The following is a 21252-nucleotide window of genomic DNA, read 5'->3' as shown; positions in this document are numbered from 1 at the left end:
CGTGGGTTCAGAGTTAGAATTCATTCATTCAAATAACAGTTAAAAGTTTTCAGACTTAGAGTCAAAGCAGTAATTGCCTGATGTTAGTGAATCAGAACAAGCTTTTTTTTAACAACAGCAACAAGAAAAAAAAAAGAAAAAAAAAGGAGGGGGGAGGCAGAGAACAAAAACCCAGAACTCCTACAGCATTCATTAACCTTTCAACAGAGTTAGGGCGTCAGCCTCTAAGGTTCTGAGTTACTGCTTGCTACAGGAATTTCAGCAATGCCTTCGACGCCTACTACACAGAATTGCTGGAAGATTAAATGGCCAAGTGTGCCTAGCATATGGTTAACATTCATGAAAAGGACTGATTACCATTCTGTCAGCGTACTATCCAAGAAGTAGTACTTATTTCTCATAATGGTTAATGCCAGAATCCTTCCAAGTGTTAATTTCAGACAAGTGTGTTAAGAGGTAAACATGTTTTGGGGTGCCTGGGTGGCTCAGTCGGTTGAGTGTCTGACTTCGGCTCAAGTCATGATCTCGCAGTCCGTGAGTTCGGGCCCCACGTCGGGCTCTGTGCTGACAGCTCAGAGCCTAGAGCCTGCTTCGAATTCTGGGTCTCCCTCTGTCTCTGCCCCTCCCCCACCCATGCTCTGGCTCTCTCTCTCTCTCTCTCTCTCTCTTTGTCAAAAATAAATAAATACTAACAACAAACTTTAAAAAAGAGGTAAACATGTTTATTGTGAAAAGAGGAAAGTCATCAGTAATCTTGGGGCCTCAGTCACCTTACTGAAGTTTCACTGTGTTTCCTCCTCACCTACTTCATTATTCTTGGCAAGCTGGAGCAGGTATAACTTAATCAAAATAATAAACACTACATGTATTTCAAAATGAGTCCCAAGATGACTGGAAGAGACTCTCCAACCTTCTAGTGTCACTCTCACCTAACAGGACAGGGTTTAGGTAAATCTATAAATTCTGTGGTTATTCACAGGTACTCCAGTAGAGTGCTACCAGAGCATGGCTAATGTTGGAGAAGAGTCTAAGTTATGTTATTTAAATGTGACAATGTTTTTGAAGGAGGCATTTTTGACTCAGATATGTATTTACATCAACTGAATGTAGAATGTACTCTGACAGCAACTGTATTTGGATTCTCTGTATTAGAAGGTAGTTGATGGGCAGGGAGAACATTATTGCAGGAATACCTGCTGTGAAACATTTTCATATATTATAGAATCTACAGTATAATAACCTTCCTTAAGCTGATTATCTTATGATCCTTACCATCTGCAGTGGCACTGATGACATAACTTAATTGTTCAATAAGCCAACTGTTTAGGAAAGTACCAGACACATATTAAATAAATATAAGTTTTGGGGAGCCTTGGGGACTCAGTCAGTTAGGTGTCTGACTTTTGATTTTGGCTCAAGTCATGATCTCATGGTTCGTGAGTTCGAGCCTCGCGTTGGACTTTGTGCTGGCGATGCAGAGCCTGCTTCGGATTCTCTCTCTCCCTCTCTGCCCCTCCCCTGCTCTCTTTCTCTCTCTCAAAATAAATAAACTTTTTTTAAAAGTTAAAAAAGTAAAAATAAGCAAGTATGTTTCTGTTTAGAAACAGAATCAAGATATTTTACCATGAAATTTCTGTACCTAAATGTGACTCATTTACCTACATTTCACCAGGGTCAGTGATTCTGAGTTATATGTTTTCTAAGTATGAACCTTCTGATGGAAGGATCAAAGTTCTTTACTTTGTGTATATTAACACAGTCTTGGAAATATTTTTCTTCAATAGAAATCCAACAAACCTGAATATTTTTTCAATTCATATTCTCATCTCACTGAGCCTCACTTGCATCCAAGAAATTTCCAGATATTAAAAAAATAAAAAAAGCTCTTTGATTATATAATGCATTTTCCTTTAATTTGAAGGATAAATCAAGCTTTCTTTTCAAGACAAAAAGACAGAGACAAAAGTTTAAGTTTGATTTGTTTATTGTTGCCACTATGGGTACACTCTCTTAATTCTCTGCCTCAAATCCCAATGGTGCTTCTATACCTGCAACATGTGTCCATCTCTAGTTTCCTTGAGCTGAAATGTTTGGCTTTGGAATGAAACAGTGTGGTAATGTGCAGGATGAAATGTTTGAGCAGTATTTCTTACATCACATGAAACTCACTGTGAAATGCCATTAGATACAGTTCTTCATTAAATTTAGAGAGCCCGAAGTTTCTGTTTTTATGGAGAATAGAAAAGGAAACACGTGAATTATATAAAACTTAAGTGAAATTAGAAATACCACTATATCTTACATATTTATAATACAAATTTTGCAAAGCCTTCACAAGCCACAAACTCTTAGAAATTATTATAAAATTATTTTTGTTCCTTTTCTCCATTTTCTGTGAGGTCAATTCCTAAGATATTCCCCTCTTTGTATTATATGAAATTGGCTTTCAGCTAGAGGAGAGGTGGTAATAAATGTGCACTGCCAGGGCCTCAAAAGAGGATACTGAAGAAAAAAAAGATAATTAGGAAAAGCAGAAGTCTAAACGTTAAAATTCTGGTGAATATTAGATGAAACCCACTGAGACCTGCTAAATCAGTTTTATTTATTTATGGCTAACGTATGAAGAAGAATTTAAGTTATGTTACTTAAATATAATGATGTTTTGGAAAGCAGGCATTTTTAAGGTATATATTTACATCAACTAAATGTAGAATGCAGCCCATGTAGAACTTATTGTCCTTTAGTTTTATATCCAACAACTGCATCAAACCTAATATCGATCTTTCGTTTTAAAAATGCCAGGAAACGCTCAGGAAGGATCCTAAAAAAAAGATACATGAAAATAATTAGGAAATTAATATTAAATGCACTTGTAAAATATATTCTTTTAAAATACTTATGTCTATCATGTATCATCTTTTTTTTTGCATGAGAGAAATAACTTTTTAATATATATTCTATGATTAGGCAGCTATATGCAATGTAGAAATCATACTGGAATACAGTCAGGGAGCCCTGCGATAAAATGAGAGTAAAGTGGAACAGGCACATAAAAGACAGAAACTATTGTGTTGGGCTTCCTCTCTCTCTATTTCTTCTTTCTCTTCTTCATTTACGAATCAGGAAATTTTTTGGATATTTCTTAAAAAACCAGAGTTTAGCCCCATTGCCCTAGTCCCCACCTAATAATGAACATACATTTTTTTTTTGTAGGCTTCATGCCCAATGTGGGGCTTATACTTATGACCCTGAGATCAAGAGTCACATGCTCTACTGACTGAGCCAGGCACCCCAATAATGAATATTTCTAAAGTCCCCCATTATAATGCTGTTTTCTCATCCACAGCCGGTTATGGAAATACCTTTAGGGTGGAGGCTTCCAAGCCTTGGATAAATATGTGCAAACAAGCCTTGTCTGAAAACTGAAGATATGATTTGTCTCTTACTTCTCTGGACTATTTTCTAGTGAATGTACGTGCTGCTGTGACAGCTAATTTAACAATTAGAAGGAAAGCAGTACCATATTAATAGCAACTTCTTGTCGTCAGCAGTTTCATAATCAGTAGAGATAATATACATCTATAATCTGCCAGTATGGGTGTATCCTTTATCATGTATCATCTTAAACAAGATTAAGAACTTTAACTCTGAGTCACTACTATATGTTCTTTTCAATTAAATCCATTTTGGTTTCAAAAGGGAAAGGAAGGAGGTTTAACCACCTTTTAGGGTAGGAGTCACTTGAAATATTTAGTTTTTGAAATAAATATGCTCCTGTATTTTTCAGAAGATCCAGAGAAGAGGTGTGTAGAACTGAAGAGCTGAGATGTTAAAGACTTTTGAAACAAGAAACGTCACACTGGGAAGGAAGTGAGAATAGGAACTACTTTTACACTTTGTAATCCAAAATATTGCTCAAATGCTCCACTAAGAGACTAAAGAAACAGAACTGCTAAGTGAAAATGCAGAGAATGAACTTGGTTTTGAGCATAATGCTGAACAAATTATTTAACTTTTGAGTTTAAACTCCTCACATGAAAATGGAAACAACACCTACTCCACACTGTTCTTGTGAAAAATCAATGTGTTAATATAAAATACTTTAAATATTCTATTTTGTGCATGATGGATACGTGGTAGGTCCAAATTTTTCTTCCCACCCTATATAGGCATACCTCGGAGATATTGCAGATCTTGTTCCAAAATACAGCAATAAAGCGAATATCACAATAAAGCGAGTCAAATGAATTTTTTGGTTTTCCAGTGCATACAAACATGACGTTTACACTATACTGTGGTCTATTAAGGTGCAATAGCATTATGTCTAAAACAATTTTATACACCTTAATTAAAAAATACTTTATTGCTAAAAAGCACTAACCATCATCTGAGCTTTCAGCAAGTTGAAATCACTGATCACAGATCACTGTAACAAATATAATCTTGAAAAAGTCTGAAATATTGTGAGTGACACAGAGACATGAAGTCAGGAAATGGTGTTGGAAAAATGATGCTGGTAGACTTGCTTGATGTAGGATTATCACAAACCTTCAATTTGTTAAAAATACATCTGAGAGTACAGTAAAAGGCAATAGAATGAGATATGCCTGTATTTAAGAATATTGAGGAACTTGTCACAATCCAATGAGTCTGAGGGGATCTAAACAGAATATATGAATCAGTGTAACTATAGTTGACCCTTGAACAACACACATGTATCTTTTGACTCCCCCAAAACTTAACTATTAATAGTCTACTGTTGACTGGAAGCCTTCCTGATAACATAAACAGTCAATTAGCACATGCTTTATATGTTATTTGTATTCTATACTATATTCTTATAATAAAGTAAATCAGGGTAAAGGAAATGTTATTAAGGAAATCAAAGGAGAAAATACACTTATAATACTGTACTGTACTTATAAAAAATCCACCTATAAGTAGACCCCTAAAGTTCAAACCCATGTTGTTCAGGGTCAACTGTATATACAGACATCTGACCAGATGGCATTAAAATAAAGCTTGGCAATTGAGCACTCAACACTCACAGTCAGAGAAAAATCAGGGCAATGATAATAATAGTGTTAATTATAATAATAACAGTTGTATATAACTTTTATTGAATACTCCAAATGCATCATTTTATTTATTCCTCACAGTCCTACAAAGCCTTACTGTCTGCATGTGACAGATGACGACACAGCTTCAAAGAAATTAAACAACTCATCTAATGGATAAAGAAATTGTGGTTTATATACACAATGGAGTACTACGTGGCAATGAGCAAGAATGAAATATGGCCTTTTGTGGCAACGTGGATGGAACTGGAGAGTGTGATGCTAAGTGAAATAAGCCATACAGAGAAAGACAGATAACATATGGTTTCACTCTTATGTGGATCCTGAGAAACTTAACAGAAACCCATGGGGGAGGGGAAGAAAAAAAAAAAAGAGGTTAGAGTGGGAGAGAGCCAAAGCATAAGAGACTCTTAAAAACTGAGAACAAACTGAGGGTTGATGGGGGGTGGAGTGGAGGGGAGGGGAGGTGATGGGTACTGAAGAGGGCATCTTTTGGGATGAGCACTGGGTGTTGTATGGAAACCAATTTGACAATAAATTTCATATATGAAAATAAATAAATAAATAAAAATAAACAACTCATCTGTGTTCGTGTGTGAGCAAGTCACAAACACAGCTTCATCTAACCCCAGAGCACAAACTTTGTGCCTCTATGCTAAAGGTCTAGGAAATAGAATTAATTTATTCAATCAACAAACATTTTGGTGCCCTCTATGTGTACATCAACTCTCCAAAGTACAGGGGCTACATACAGTGATGAAAAACAGGCAAATTTCCTTCCCTCATAGACTTACATTCTAAAGGACTATAATCACTGAGTGCTTACTTATGAAATGTAACAAGCAAAATGCTCTTCACTTCACAGGTTTTAACTTAGTTACTCACCAAGGAGATCCTTGGTGATCTCCTTGAGTTTCATTATCTAAACCTCTAAGGTATGTTCAACCATAATTCCTTGTAGAAGGGGCTAAAAAGCCTGACATGTGTCGTGTATGCTTTTGATCTCTTGAAATGTTTTCAGTTCCTAGGTCAGTAATTCTCAAAGTATGATCTTTCAACCAACTGCCTGTGGCAGTTGCCTGTTAAAATACAGATGTCTGGGTCCCAACCAAAACATCCAATATTAAAGCCTCTAGGGATGACATCCAAGAATCTATATTTTTAAAATTATCCTCCTAAGTGATCCTGATGCCCCACCATGTTGCAGAAGCCTGACTGTAGGGACAAAGATCAAGAGGCTTCCTCCCTTCCTTCCTCTCTCTTCTCTCTTCCCTCCCTTCCTTCCTCCCTCCCTCTCTTCCTTTAACCTAAGCCATCTCTTCACCTTCCCCTCACTACCTGGATCAGCCTCACTATCACACAGTGTTAACATATGAGTAATGAGGCAATGTGTTATGAGGAAGGTGGTTATACCAGTGGTTTCCAATCTTGGCTGTACATCAGAATTACTGGGGAAGTTGTATCTCTCAGAGACCAGACCACACTCCAGACCAATGACATCAGTCTTGGGGAGTAGGTCTCAGGCGTTAGTATTTTGAAAACCCCTAAGCGAATTCCAATGTGACCAAAGCTGAGAGCTACTGCTCTAAAGTAGTACTTCTCAAATTTGAATATGTATTCAAATCAACTACATGGCAGATCTTACTAAAATGCAAATTCTAGTTCATGACACCAAGAGAGTCTTTCTTTCTTTCTTTCTTTCTTTTCTTTCTTCTTTTTTTTCTTTCTTCCTTTTTTTCTTTTTCATTTTTTTTGAGAGTCTGTATTTCTAACAAACTCCTAGGTGGTGCTGATGTTGCTGGTCCGTGGAAGTAGCAAGGCTCAAGGATCTTTAAAGTTGTAAAAGATTATTTAACAATTTCTATGGTTCGGTATGATTTGTACAAAACAAGAGCTCAATGATTATCTGTTGTATATTTAAATGAATATTTAAAACCCAAATCTCTAATATGGTTGTCCTATGATTCTATTATGTAACAATGCTTAAAAAACTATCCTTCTTTGGGGTGCCAGGGTGGCTCAGTCAGTTCAATGTTGGACTTTGGCTCAGGTCATAATCTTATGGCTAATGAGTTTGAGCCCCGCTGTTGGGCTCTGTGCTGACAGCTCAGAGCCTGGAGCCTGCTTCAGATTCTGTGTCTCCCTCTCTCTGCCCCTCCCCTGCTTGAGCTCTGTCTCTCTGTCTCTCTCTCTCAAAAATAAACATTAAAAAAATGTTTTTTTAAAGAAACAAAAAAACACCTATCCTTCTTTATAGTCATTCATTTATGAGACAAGACTTCTAGAAATATACACACTTCTCTAAAAAAAAAAAAAAAAACCAAACTTTAAAACTTGTGGAAATTATTCAGTTCATTTACCCAACTGCTGCATAAACTTTGCTTCAAGGATTAACAAATGTGGGTTTTAAAAACTGAGGGACTGGGGTTCAGATAGCTCAGTTGATTAAGCATCTGGCTCTTGGTTTTGGCTCAGGTCATGATCTCACAGTTTGGTGAGCTGGAGCCCCACATCCAGCTCTGCACTGGCTGTGCAGAGCCTGCTTCAGATTCTCTCCCTCGCTCTCTGCCCCCTCCCCTGTTCACACTCTCTTTAAAAAATAAACTTAAAAAAACACACTGAGGGATTATTTAAGCCTATCATTTTTATTACTTTAATTCCATTTAATTGTACTTTATCAAATGTCTGGTTTTAAATGAGTGAAAATATATAACACATAAATCTTTGTTTATAATGCTGATAGACATTAACTGTCACTTACCTTTCCAGTACTGTTAACAAGGATATAGAAGATGGAATAAAAATCATTTTCTGTTCAGTGAGGATCCCATCCATCAGCTTGTCTACCACTTCCTCAGGTTCCAGAATGGGTCCCAAACTGAAATCAGAAGCAGTCTTTAGCAACAAAACATTTCCTGAAACTTTAGCTTTAGTTTGGTGCTAAACAAATGATAAATTACCACAGGATTCATAACATAAAGGACTTTGTAGCATCTGATCCATTATAAGTGCTCAAAAATAGCAGCTGCTTTAGCATTAATAGTAACAACCATTTATTTAGCGCTTATCATGTACTGCACATTGTGCTAAACACTCTTACAGAGGACATCTCACTGAAGTTTTACAACAGCCTGTGAAGGAGACACGACAGTCCCTATTTTGCAAATAAGAATTATAGAAGGAGCCAGGACTCAAAAATAAATCAGCTAGATTAAGACTGACAAATTCACTTCTAAATCTTTAGAAGTCTTGGGGAAAAGGTCAAATACCATTACACAAGTTTTATTACACACTAAGACTCTTAGTTAACAATTTCTAAAGTGTCAGGGAAAATTAAAATACAAAAGTGTGCTCAGCTCAAGGTCCTTGATCTCCATATGGAACCCTTATATTTACTAGGTCTTGATTTAATTTTCAGCTTTGTTACTTAGTTCCATGTTGGATCTTCACTGTCTAAACACCCTGGCATATGCACTATGTGGTCCCTAAAGAGTGACGTTTGTTAGAACATGTGCACTTAGAATGGTGTTACACAAGGGGTGCCTGGGTCGCTCAGTCTGTTAAATGTCTGACTCTTGGTTTCAGCTCAGGTCATGATTTCGCGGTTTCGTGAGTTCGAGCCCTGTGTCAGGCTCTGCACTGACAGTGTGACGCCTGCTTGGGATTCTCTCTCTCCCTTTCTCTCTGCTCCTCCCCTGCTCTTGCTTTCTCTCTCTGAAAATAAACGAATAAAATTTTAAAAAGGTGGGGGGGCTTCTGGGTGGCTCAGTCGATTGAGTGTCTGACTCTTGGTTTCGGCTCCGGTCCTGATCTCATGGTTTGTGAGTTCAACACCCACATCAGGCTCTGTGCTTGCAGTGTGGAGCCTACTTGGGATTCTCTTTCTATCTGTCTCTTTCTGCCCCTCCCCTGATTGTGCTCTTTCTCTCTCTCTCTCTCTCTCAAAATAAATAAATAAACTTAAAAAAAAAAGGATGGGTGTCACACAAGAATTGTTGTCAGTTTTTAACATTTTATTAATGACTTAGAAAAAAAGGTACATAATTGAATACACTCATGAAATTTGCCAACATCACCAAACTGACTAACATTTTGGGGAGGCAGACTTTAAATGTGTGTGACTAGTTAAGAGAAGTGAGACAAAGAGAATTGGATGGGATTCATTAAGAACAAATATAGAATAGTTCATTCAGATACAAAACATATGCAGTAAAGTAAAATTGGGACAGTTGAGAAGTATAGTAGTATGCTTATAAGTGAGTGTGATCATTGACTACATGAAGGAGGGCAGAGTTTAAAATATATATATAGGATATCATCTTTCATTCTCAGCATAGGTCAGTCATTTATTAGAACACCGTGTTCACCCTGGACTCTGAAGAATTACATAAGAAAAATCTGGAGAGCAACAGGAGAGAAAATGTAATAATAAAGGCGATAGCTTTTGGTCCAGAGGAGGCAGTGGAAGCTTGAAGAAGACTAAGCATTCCTTTAGCCTGTGGCAATAGGCAGTGTATTAGGGCAATAGGATGATGAATCTAGGAAGTGAAGGATGCTTGTACCTTGAAGTATCCAGAAGGAAATTAACTTTCTAGCATATTGCTACCAGACTTCACTATTCCCAGGCTCCATGAAAGCTCACAAACACCTGTGTAAACAGTACGGCATACCCCCTCATTCACACTGTGGTCTTGTGAGCCTATCAATCAAATGGTGTTGCACTGACTAAACTTTTCTTAGTGTGTTTGATCTCTTTATCCAAAGTTTTAGCTTCTGCCAGAATAATTTTCATGATATTTAATGGCTAGCCAATATCATGATTTTTAAAAGACCAAAAGACTTCCAGAAAATCAACTTATTGGCAGAATAAAATCTTAAACATTAAAATATCAGTACATGGAAAAATGTTTTCCTATGACAGTCTAATGTTAACAAGAGTTGTAAATCCTATGAAATAAATGTTCATGACCGATTTTGTAGAAACTATTCAAAAACACTTCAGGCCCATCTGTTGGTGTAGGGTAGGAGAATGCATGTGGGGCATAGGAATACTTAGGGACAAAGGGTATTTTCAGGTAGAAGGACTATGTTTGATTAATCGAACTACCACTTAAGTAGCTGAGTAATTTGGGGGAAGATATTGCTACTCTTTAAAGTTTAGAAGTTTTTGTTTTTGCATTTTATCTGAAAACTGGAGTTAATGCAGTGGTTTGCTAGTAAATGTTTCACAACTGGCTCCTTAGGGCACAGAATTATCTGTTTTGTACCATTTACTTTCTATGGTGTAAGAACCATGGCCGATTTCAAGCTATTAACATTGTGTCCCCAAATGAGTCTAAGCTGACCTCAGCACTCCACTGGTAATGTGTAGGGAAGTACTTAATACAGTCATATGACACAAATGTTACCCATCACCTTCTTTCATAGCATTTTCTTTCTTATGGTGCTAGCCAACAAAAACTAGTATCTTTCTGTAGCACGCACAAAAACTAAATTTTTAGAGAAAAATTTTAATGCATATTTTATGTAGGAGGATAGATGTTTTTAAAAGGATATTAAACAAAAATAAATCTTGACTGCCAAAAAATTCCATCAGAATATCCAATTTCACTAAATTCATAAATTCAGATTATGTTACATTGTTTATATCACTAATTGGAAAGAGAGAGATAACTTATTTGAGAGAAAAACATTTATTTATTTATTTATTTATTTATTTATTTATTTATTTATTTTAAAAAAATTTTTTTTAACGTTTATTTATTTTTGAGACAGAGAGAGACAGAGCATGAACGGGGGAGGGTCAGAGAGAGGGAGACACAGAATCTGAAACAGGCTCCAGGCTCTGAGCTGTCAGCACAGAGCCCGATGCGGGGCTCGAACTCACCGACCGCGAGATCATGACCTGAGCCGAAGTCGGCCGCTTAACCGACTGAGCCACCCAGGCGCCCCTATTTATTTATTTTTTTAAAACAAACGTTAAAATTTTTTCTTTATCTTGGGGAGAGAGTGTGCACACGAGTAGGGGAAAGGCGTAGAGAGAGAGAATCTTGGGGCTCAGTCCCATGACCCTGGGATCATAACCTGAGTTGAAATCAAGTGTTAGATGCTCAACTGATTGAGCCACCAGGTGCCCCAAGGGAAGAACATTTTATGAAAAACTGTTCATATACCTAATGATAGAGCTCCAAAATACATGAAGAAAAATTGATGGAATTGAGAAAAAACAGTTTAAAAATAAGAATTGGTGACATTAATTTTACTTTCAAAAATGAATTGAACAACTAGAAAGATTAGCAAAGAAACAGAAGACTTGAACAAAAATATAAATCAACTAGACCTAACAGCATCTATAGCTTTGAAGGGGCTTTTCTCTACATTATTTAAATTTTGTTTATAATCATTATACATTATCACAAAAGCAATAAAGATACCTCCAATGACATATCTAGTACACATTTTAAATATGGTGTTTCTCAGGACAAAATCTTCAATTAAAAATTTATGTAAAGTGGGGCACCTGGGTGGCTCAGTCAGCCAAGTGTCTAACTTCGGCTCAGGACGTGATCTCACGGTTTGTGAGTTCGAGCCCCGTGTCGGGCTCTATGCTGACAGCTTGCTCAGAGCCTGGAGCCTGCTTCTGATTCTGTGTCTCCCTCTCTCTGCCCCTCCCCCATTCTCTCTCTCTTTCTCTCTCTCTCTCAAAATAAATAAACATTGGGAAAAAAATTTTTTAAATTTATGTGAAGAAATAAAGCTAGGAATAGCAGGGCATTTGGAGTTAGGGAGCTAGTAGGAATTCCAGTCTGCCACTTTCAGGCTGTGTGACCTTGAGCAATCTTCTCAACTTCTCCAACTTACAGTTTCTTTGTTCACAAAATGGGCATTGTAAGACTTATCTTGCAGATAAACATTAGAGCAAGGATAGGCAAACTATGTCCTGGTGCCAAATCTAGTCCTCCTAGATTAGAGATTAGAGGTAATTTATATAAGGTATCTACGCCTAGTCGGGCACCTATTCAGCAGGCTTTCAAAAAATGTTTTTAATAAAACGATTTCTTGATATCCAAGTTTATTTAATGCAAATAACTCTTAGCTGTCAAAAAAAATTACTCAGAACACCTGATTACACTTAATTCCAATTAACTCAGATTATGCTGAATTATAACTGCTATAGTAAACCAGTTTCTTTGCAGTGTGTTAGATGTGTAAATATAAGAATCAATAAACGGTATCTTTGATGTGCTTTAAAAGGGAATGTAAGTCCCAACATTAATATGATACAAATTCTTTGGAATCAATCATTTTGAGGTTTGTTTAGTTTCCTTCTTTCAGAAAGGCCCTCCTCTGTGTGAAAAGGGAAAAGGTTTGGCCTGAGGCTCAGTTCTGTTCCTTACAGGTAAATTACTTAATCTCTACAAGCAAAAGCATTGTCATGAGTTTTAAGAAAATTACAAATTTTGGGGCGCCTGGGTGGCTCAGTCAGTTGAGCGTCCAACTTCGGCTCAGGTCATGATCTCGCGGTCTGTGAGTTCGAGCCCCATATCAGGCTCTGGGCTGACAGCTCAGAGCCTGGAGCCTGCTTCATATTCTGGGTCTCCCTCTCTATCTCTCTCTGCCCTCTCCCGCTCATGCTGTCTCTCTCTGTCTCTCAAAAATAAATAAACATTAAACATATTAAAAAAAAAAAGAAAATTACAAATTTTATTTAGTGTCCACAATATAGAGTAAGATCTATCTGTCTTCTAATTAGCACTAAATTTCTAGATTAAAACCAACTTCACCGTTGGTATCTACTCTAGTATCAGTTTATCTTCAAAGGGGTTCATGTGGCAGGGACCAAGACCCAGACCCTTGCTAAACCAGGTTATATTCCTGTGATTGGTCTAGACTCCTGCCAACTTCGATTTATCCTTTTCCCCCCATAGCAAGCTTCCCAATTATTATTTATTTATTTCCCCCAATTATTTTTTTAATTGTCACCAGTAGAGCTTTGCCAGAGAGGGCACTCTTGCCCACAAGGAACGTTAGTTTATGTAGCCTTGTCCTGGGGGCAAGGTTAAAAAACCCAATTATAATTTTATAAAAATATGGTACCTGTTTTTAACTGCTGAAAGGCAGTCTGAGTGAAAAAGCTGACTCAAAATATTATATTAGGATCCAATGAGAGTTTTCCCCCTGAAAATAATTAAATAATGGAGGAAATTGGCAAATCTTACCCTTGAGGATGGTACTACTCTCTGTGACACTCCCTTTTAATTTTAATGAACTCTTAAAAAAATTTATTTGTTCTATTGAGATATGATTGACACATCACATATCACATGTAAGTTTAAGGTGTACAATGTGTTGATTTGATACAATTATATATTGCAATATGATTATCACTGTGGAATTAGCTAACACCTCTATCATATCACATGGTTATTTTTTGTGTGTGATGGGAACAATTAAGATCTAGCCTCTTAGCAACTTTGATGTTTATAATACAATATTGCTGCCTATAATCACTATGCTGCACATTAGAACTCCAGGAGTTAACTTACTGGAGTTATCTTACTGGAATTATCTCCTCAATTCCCCCACTCCTGGTAACCACCATTTTACTGTGTTTTTATGAGTCCAGCTTTTTTAGATTCCACACTTAAGTGAGATCATACAGTACTTGTTTGACAGTTTAGTGAAGTTTTATCCTCTTTCTACTTCTGGTCAGTTCCACTCCTCAGGACCCCGAAATAATTCATCTTTTGTTTTCTCTTCAGAGTCCAATTAGGGTTTATTTGATTAATACAGATGAGTTTAAACACTAGGTCTTCTGAAATAAATATGCTTTTGTTTTCTAACAAAATTGTATCTTAAAAATGGACTTTTAGGACAATTTGATAGATTCTTTGTAGGGCATCAGATCTTTGCACAGCTACCAAATTTCTGCTTGATGTTGGCTTTCTACTCTATAACTGTGGGTAGACATATTTACATTAAGATGTATTTAAATAGAACCTGATATTTTCCCAAAGTGCCACATTGAATATTCTTCATTAATTTAAAATATATTTTTACCAAAGGCAGATGAATTGGGGGAAAGAGGCAAAATGAAATTTAAAAATTGAATCTTAGGGGCACCTGGGTGGCTCAGTTGGTTAAGCGTCCGACTTCAGCTCAGGTCATGATCTTGTGGTTTGTGAGTTCAGGCCCCATGTAGGGCTCTATGCTGACAGCTCAGAGCCTGGAACCTGCTTCAGATTCTATGTCTCCCTCTCTTGCTGCCCCTCCCCCACTCACACTCTGTCTCTCTCAAAACTAAACATACATTAAAAAATAAATAAAAATTGAATCTTATCAGCATGATAGATCCCAGTATGTATGCAGATTTACTATAAAGATAACATTTCAAAGTAGTGAAGGAAATGATGTATTATTTAATAAATAATGCAAAATAATTCATTAACTATTTGGGAAAAACAAGCTATACGGTGACTTTTTTTTTTTTAATTTTAGAAGGAGGGCGAGAACATGTAAGCAGAGGAGACAGGCAGAGAGAGAGAGAAAGAGAGAGAGAGAGGGAGAGAGAGAGAGAGAGAGAGAGAGAGAAAATCCCAAGCAGGGACACAGGGCTCGATCGATCTCATGACCCTGGGATCATGACCTGAGCTGAAATCAAGAGTCAGAGGCTCAACCAACTGAGTCACCCAGGTGCCCCTACCATGACCTTATTTCTTAAAGTAAATTTGTGTGGAGCAAAGCTCCAAATGTGAAAATCCAACCATAAAAGTACTGGAGAAATAAATATAGGTGGGTATTTTTATAAGCTTGGGCTGAAAAAGACCTTTATAAATATCTCGCCAAACCTATAGGCCATGATGGAAAATAAACTGAGAAGTTTTAATGTAAAACTAAATAAAAAGAAGTTGAAAGGCAAATAGCAAACTGGGGAAAATATATGCAATGTGTATGACATATAAGATAGTATCTTGAATGTACAATGAACCTATAGATATTAATTTAAAAGTCTATAGCTCAATAGAAAAGGTGAGCAGAGGTCATGAAACAGGCAATTGACAAAAGAAGTCAAACTACTGGGGTGCCTGGGTGGCTCAGTCAGCTGGGTATTCAACTCTAGATTTCAGCTCAGGTCATGATCTCATGGCTTGTGGGATCGAGCCCTGTGTCAGGCTCTGTGCTGACAGCACAAAACCTGCGTGGGATTCTTTCCACCTTCCCCTTTCTGCCCCTCCCTTGCTTGCACAGTCTCTCTCTCAAAATAAATAAATGGACATTTTAAAAAATTTTAAAAAAAGACGTCAAACTACCAAAAAATAAACATTTAAATAAAATTTAAAAAGGGGCACCTGGGTGGCTCAGTTGGTTAAGCATCCAACTCTTGGTTATGGCTTAGGTCATGATCTCACAGTTCATGGGCTCTGCACTGACAGTGGGGAGCCTGCCTGAGATTCTCTCTCTCTCTCTCGCACGCACTCTCTCTCTGCACCCCCCCCCTTGTGTGTGTGCTGTGTCTCTCTGAAAATAAATAAATAAACCTAAAAAAAAATAAAAAGAAGGAAAGAAGCCCTACTACCAAAAAACATAAGAAAACACTTTAATGTAGCTACTAGGTCATCAGGAAACAAAGATGATCCTTCCTGTATGGAAAGGGCAGAACATCACCAGAAGGCAGGCTGCTGACGAAGTAGAAAAGCGGTGGCGCTCTTCCTCCCCCGTGGGTACAGGTGCAGATTGGTGAAACACTTCCGGGGCAGTTTGGCAGCATGTACGAATATTTAAAATGTGTACACCCTTTGACCCAGTAATCCCTCTTCTAAAATCTACCTGAAGGAGACACCACCAAAATGTGAAAATATGTGCGCATTAGTGATGAGGGAGCTTGGGGCAAGCTGAGGGCAAAATACAGGCTGCCACACACATACCCACTACCCCCACCACCCAGGTGGAATGTGTGTGATATTCCTCAGACACTCCTGGCTACCGAAGAACAAAGAAAACTGCCATGGTGATGTGGGAAACTAAGACAAATGAAAAACTAAATTCCCTTACTGCCTACAGCCCATTGACAAGTCCTTCAAACCAGCAGAGTGACCTCCCTCTATAGGGGCTCAGCTGCCTGGATGATGACAGTTTGCTAGGGGCAAAAGAGAACCTTGGCTTAACACTGTCACAACCTTGAGGATCCTGTAAGTCTACTTCCTTTACCTCAACTGCCCCAATTTATATGTTGTCAATCATCCTCCAAGTTTATGCTTCCCCCCCTCATATACATCTGAAGAGTCTCATGACTGGGGTTTTATTAAATGGTAATAAGTGGTGTTTCCCTAGGAATAGCTAGCCACTCAAGGTCCTAAAAACCTTGCTTCCAAAATACCTTAGAGACTTACTCTATCCTTGACTCTGCCCCAACCTGAGGGTATACAATGAGTTACCTGTCACAACCCCATGTGGCTATTCCTGCTCATGGGTCCTGTCCCCATGCTTTAATAAAATCACTAGTTTGGCACCAAAAACGTCTTCAAGAATTCTTTCCTGGCTGTCAACTCTGGACCTTACGAACCCCCCCATCACCCCAAAACTTCATCACTGGGGTGTTCATTGCAGCTGTGCCAGGGTAAAAATCACTAGTAGATACTAATGTTCAGACTAAGTAACCAACACAATTTATGATAAAGTTCTGTCTTTACTGACATGAAATGATGTCCATGACATAAGGCTGAGGGAAATAAGTAGTTTACCTACAGTTTTCAGAACCCCACGTGTAATATATGCCAGTTACATATAATGTAGACATTTAAGCTATACACGGAGAGATGTCTGGAAGGATGTTCATCAAAATGTTGAGTAGTTTGCAGTAGATAGAAGGTTTCAAGGCAATTTAAAAATAAACTTTCTTACTTATTCGTATTTTTCTGTATGTTGGAATTTTTTAAAGTTATGCATCATGTTACAAAGACATAAAACTACTCCCAAAGAAAAGAAACATTAAAAATTAACCTCTGGGGCACCTGGGTGGCTCAAATGGTTAACATCCAACTCTCGGTTTCAGCTCAAGTCATGATCTCACAGCCTCATGGGTTTGAGCCCCACATCAGGCTCTACGATGGCAGCTTGGAGACTGCTTGAGATTCTCTCTCTCACTCTCTGCCCATCCTCACTTGTGCTGTCTCTGTCTCTCTCAAGATAAATAAACTTAAAAAAAAAAACTAACCTCAGAGCTTATCCTTTATAGTTTTATAAGTTTTTAAAAAATGTTTATTTATTTTTGAGAGAGAGAGAGTGCACACAGGGGAGGAGCAGACAGAGAGGTAGAGGATCTGAACAAAGAGGTCTCTGAGCTGACAGCAGAGAGCCCAATATGGGGTTTCAACTCACAAACCATAAGATCATGACCTAAGCTGAAGTCGGATGCTGAGCCATATAGTTTTATTTTTTAACTAAGTAAAGACTAGTGCTCACTATGGAGGATAATCTCTAGATTACCGATGATGCTTGTTAAACAGAGTCCCAAGGCCCTTTCCCCACCACTACCCTCTCCTAGCCAAATGCAAGTAATCAACATCTCTGGGAGTCGGACCTCTACATGGTTCCCAAGCACTCCTGGTGAAAGGTATGTATACTTAAGTCAGAAAACCACTGCTCAGGAAAAGAAAAAAAAGGAGGATTACCAAGTTCACCTGAGTTCCTCATATTTATGTTTACATATATTCTCCCCTTCTCTTTGCCTCACCTGCTTTCCCACAATCTACAGGAGCTGAAATTGAGATGAGCTAAGGGAATTGAATGTCAGGTGTTTTAAGGATTAAAATATTTAAGAAAACCCACGGAATGGCTGATATTCATAGCAATCACCATTCCTTTTGTCGTCTTCATTTCTGTCTCAACTTACCTGGTACTTGCGTTTTTGATGAAGCCAGTATTTATGAAATTAGGGCAGAGACATGTTGTTTTGATTCCGGTTCTTTCTAAGGCAGCCAGTTCTTCAGTCAAAGCTCTATGAAATCCAACAGCAGCAAATTTGCTTGAACTGGAAATAAACAGAGAGGCCAGAAGATAATTAGAGAAAGCTGTGGTATCTATTGAATTCAGATGTCTGTTTTCTTTAGTTAAGTGTGGTCCTCCGCCGAGCCTCATGGCCATCAGCTGAGTCTCACGGTCCAGCCCAGACCTACCAAATCAGAATGTGCATTACGGATCCTCAGGTAAATTTATAGGCATTAAAGTCTAAGAAGCATTGACACAGAACACTTATTGGAGCGAGAACTGAGTGGGTTTAAAGGTCTTGCTAGGAAAACTGGTAAAGCGTTGGTTTTTGTTGTTGCTGTTTCCATAAGATTTAATGTCTCCATAGCCTGTTAATTATTTAATACATTCAGGGAATTCCTGGGTAAATTCTCCTGGACAAGTCCCATTTTCCCTTTCAGACTCTGCTTCACTTCCTCAAAAAGGCCTTTCCTGACCCCTAGTCTAAATTATTTCCATTATGCAGTAATCTTCAGTTTTACATGACAGCCTGTTTTGGATTTGTGATTAAATACTTGTTTGGGTGAATTTTTTTTTTTTTTTAAACGTCTGTCCCTCAAACTTGTACTATAAGCTCTGTGACTATTTTGGTTTCCAAGGAATCCCCAGGGCCTACCACAGTGCTTGGCTTATAATAGCTGCTCAAAAAATATTTGTCAAATAAATAAATCAAAATGCAAAGCAATTCTTACTGTCACAGCTCCTTCATTTGCCAAGAGAGGCAAATTAATAATATTTTAAGCAGACATTAATTTTCCAGTTAGGTTTTTTTTTTCTTTTTAAATCAGCTTTATTGAGAAATAAATTCATGTATCATATAATTCTCCCACTTGAAGTGTATAATTCAGTGGTTTTTGGAATATTACATTACTGATTTTTAAAACTTATGTGAAAATAGGGGTGCTTGGGTGGTTTAGTCGGTTAAGTGACTGACTCCGGTTCAGGTTATCATCCCATGGTTCGTGGGTTCAAGCCCCACATCAGCCTCTGTGCTGACCGCTTAGAGCCTGGAGCCTGCTTCGGATTCTGTGTCTCCCTCTCTCTCAGCACCCGCTCCACCCCCCACTCTCTATTTCTTTCTCTCAAAAAGTGAATAAACATTAAAAAATTTTTTAAAATTGTGTGACAATATACATAACATAAAATTTGCCATATTAACCATTTTAAAATGTTCAACTCAGTGCCATCAATTACTAGATTATTTTTCTCTAAGTCTGTATTTATTAGCAATTACACAAAGTAGCTGTAAATTCTTGCCAATTAACCTGTGCTTTGGAAAATACAAAGCTATGCAAAGTTCTCTTTCAACTTTTTTTTTCTTTTAAACCTTAGACATATACTGAAGGCTTAAAAGATAGATGGCTAGTTTTACTCATGAAAAATGTAAATCTTGGGGTGCCTGGGTGGCTCAGTCAGTTAAGCATCCGATTTCGGCTCAGGTCATGAGCTCCCGGCCCGTGAGTTCGAGCCCCACGTCCGGCTCTGTGCTGCCAGCTCAGAGCCTGGAGCCTGCTTCGGATTCTGTGTCCCCCTCTCTCTCTGCCCCTCCCCCACTCATGCTCTGTCTCTCTCTGTCTCAGAAATAAACATTAAAAAAAATTTAAAAAAAACAGAAAGAAAAATGTAAATCTTAACTTGAAAAACCACACAAAAATAATCGCACGTAAAATTGATTACTACACGTCAGGCACTGTCCTCAGTTTTTCCGATGTATTCACTGCATTTGCTCCTCGCAACAACTCTTTGAAATAGGTATTACTATGATCCCCATTTACCAAAAAGGAAGCTGAAGCACTGTGGGGGTTGTTGGTTTGCAATCTCCTCTGGAGCTCCTTGGGTAAGATCTGAAACTGTCCCCACCCCTCCCCCGCACACAGAGGGCAGGGGGAGAGAGCAAAGAAAGAGGCAGGCCACTCCAGATTGGCAAGTGGCAGATTTAACAAGTAAGGGAACCTGGAGGTTTGCCTTGGGCAGCCGCAGGGTGAGGTCCTCACACCCACCTGCCAGAATCTTACAAGTTTATATACAGGCCTTTTGGGTTCAGTCATATATACATCCAGACAGTCACAGCACATTTCTATTTCTAGCCCAAAGGGTACCTTTGTGTGAGTCAGAAAAACCTACTCCTCTTCTAAAGCTACTTTACTGCCATCTCCTGGAAGATTTTTTAAGTTTAAGGGGACCCGAATATGCACAGTGCCCCCTAGAATTGTGTAGTGTGCAATCTGCGCACAAACTGTGTGTGTTGTTCCTGCTTTGACAACACTTGATGAGAACTTTTACTTCTGCTGAAAGCACTATCAATAGTTTCTCATACAGAACATGTTCTCTCTTGGTTTTCATAGCTAAACATTCAGTGGAGTAGAATCAAATTAGAATCAAGAGAGTTACAGTATTTACCATGGCAAAGAGGAGGAAGCATGACAGGGCATTCACAGCCCTGTTGGATCCTCTGATTCTCTTGGGTCACCTCAATGCCTGGGGACTAAGAATCTGGCAGAGAGTAGAAGTTCGTGTAGTAGCTGAGTAGCAACACCTGCAGCTAGCTTTCATCAAGGAAAACAATGCCAAATGATGTGAGCCTTTGATGGCCAGGGGACAATCACCTAACCTAAACTGGGTTTGAAAGAGACAATACATGATCTGCATCACACATCTGTTCTGTAACTGCTTCAACAGCTATTTCATCTTAAAAAACAAACAAACCCCCCCCAAAACCCAAAAACTCAATCCAAGTCTATGTTCATAAAAAAATGTTTTTAAGTTTATTTATTCATTTCAAGGGAGATGGAGAGAGTAAGTGGGGAAGGGGCAGAGAGAGAGAGAGAGAGAGAGAGAGAGAGAGAGAATCCCAAGCAGGCTTCCCATTACCAGTGCAGGGTCCAATGTAGGGTTTAAACTCATGAAATGTAAGATTTTGACCTAAGCCAAAAACAAAAGTCAAACATTCAACCAACCGAGCCACCCAGGCACCCCATTTTAGAAACTATTAGAAAACAAATATATGTTAAGAAAGGAAAGGAAAGGAAAGGAAAAGGGAGGGAAGGGAAGGAAAGGAAGACAGAAAATATAGATGAACAAAATAAAATTACTTGTCATTACCAAAGAATAACCACACTCTAGGTGTGGTTCAAGTAAAATGGCTTGG

The 21252-nt window shown here is 38.2% G+C and overlaps 1 protein-coding gene across 1 annotated transcript in view; it reads right to left on the bottom strand.

Annotated features, from left to right (window-relative positions):
* Positions 1-1966: 1966 nt before the first annotated feature.
* The window catches only part of HSD17B11 (hydroxysteroid 17-beta dehydrogenase 11), a 33941-nt gene continuing 14655 nt past the window's right edge, over positions 1967-21252 (bottom strand). The window contains exons 5-7 of the mRNA XM_015067265.3: positions 17971-18108; positions 7840-7956; positions 1967-2821 (exon numbers count right to left, since the gene is read on the bottom strand). Of these exons, the coding sequence (XP_014922751.1) occupies positions 2731-2821; positions 7840-7956; positions 17971-18108 (346 nt within the window). The 3' untranslated portion in view covers positions 1967-2730. The remainder of the gene's footprint in view (positions 2822-7839; positions 7957-17970; positions 18109-21252) is intronic.

This window comes from Acinonyx jubatus, chromosome B1 (genome assembly GCF_027475565.1).
Source record: "Acinonyx jubatus isolate Ajub_Pintada_27869175 chromosome B1, VMU_Ajub_asm_v1.0, whole genome shotgun sequence".
NCBI classification, from domain to species: Eukaryota; Metazoa; Chordata; class Mammalia; order Carnivora; family Felidae; genus Acinonyx; species Acinonyx jubatus.
This window is presented reverse-complemented; position numbering and strand designations above follow the sequence as displayed.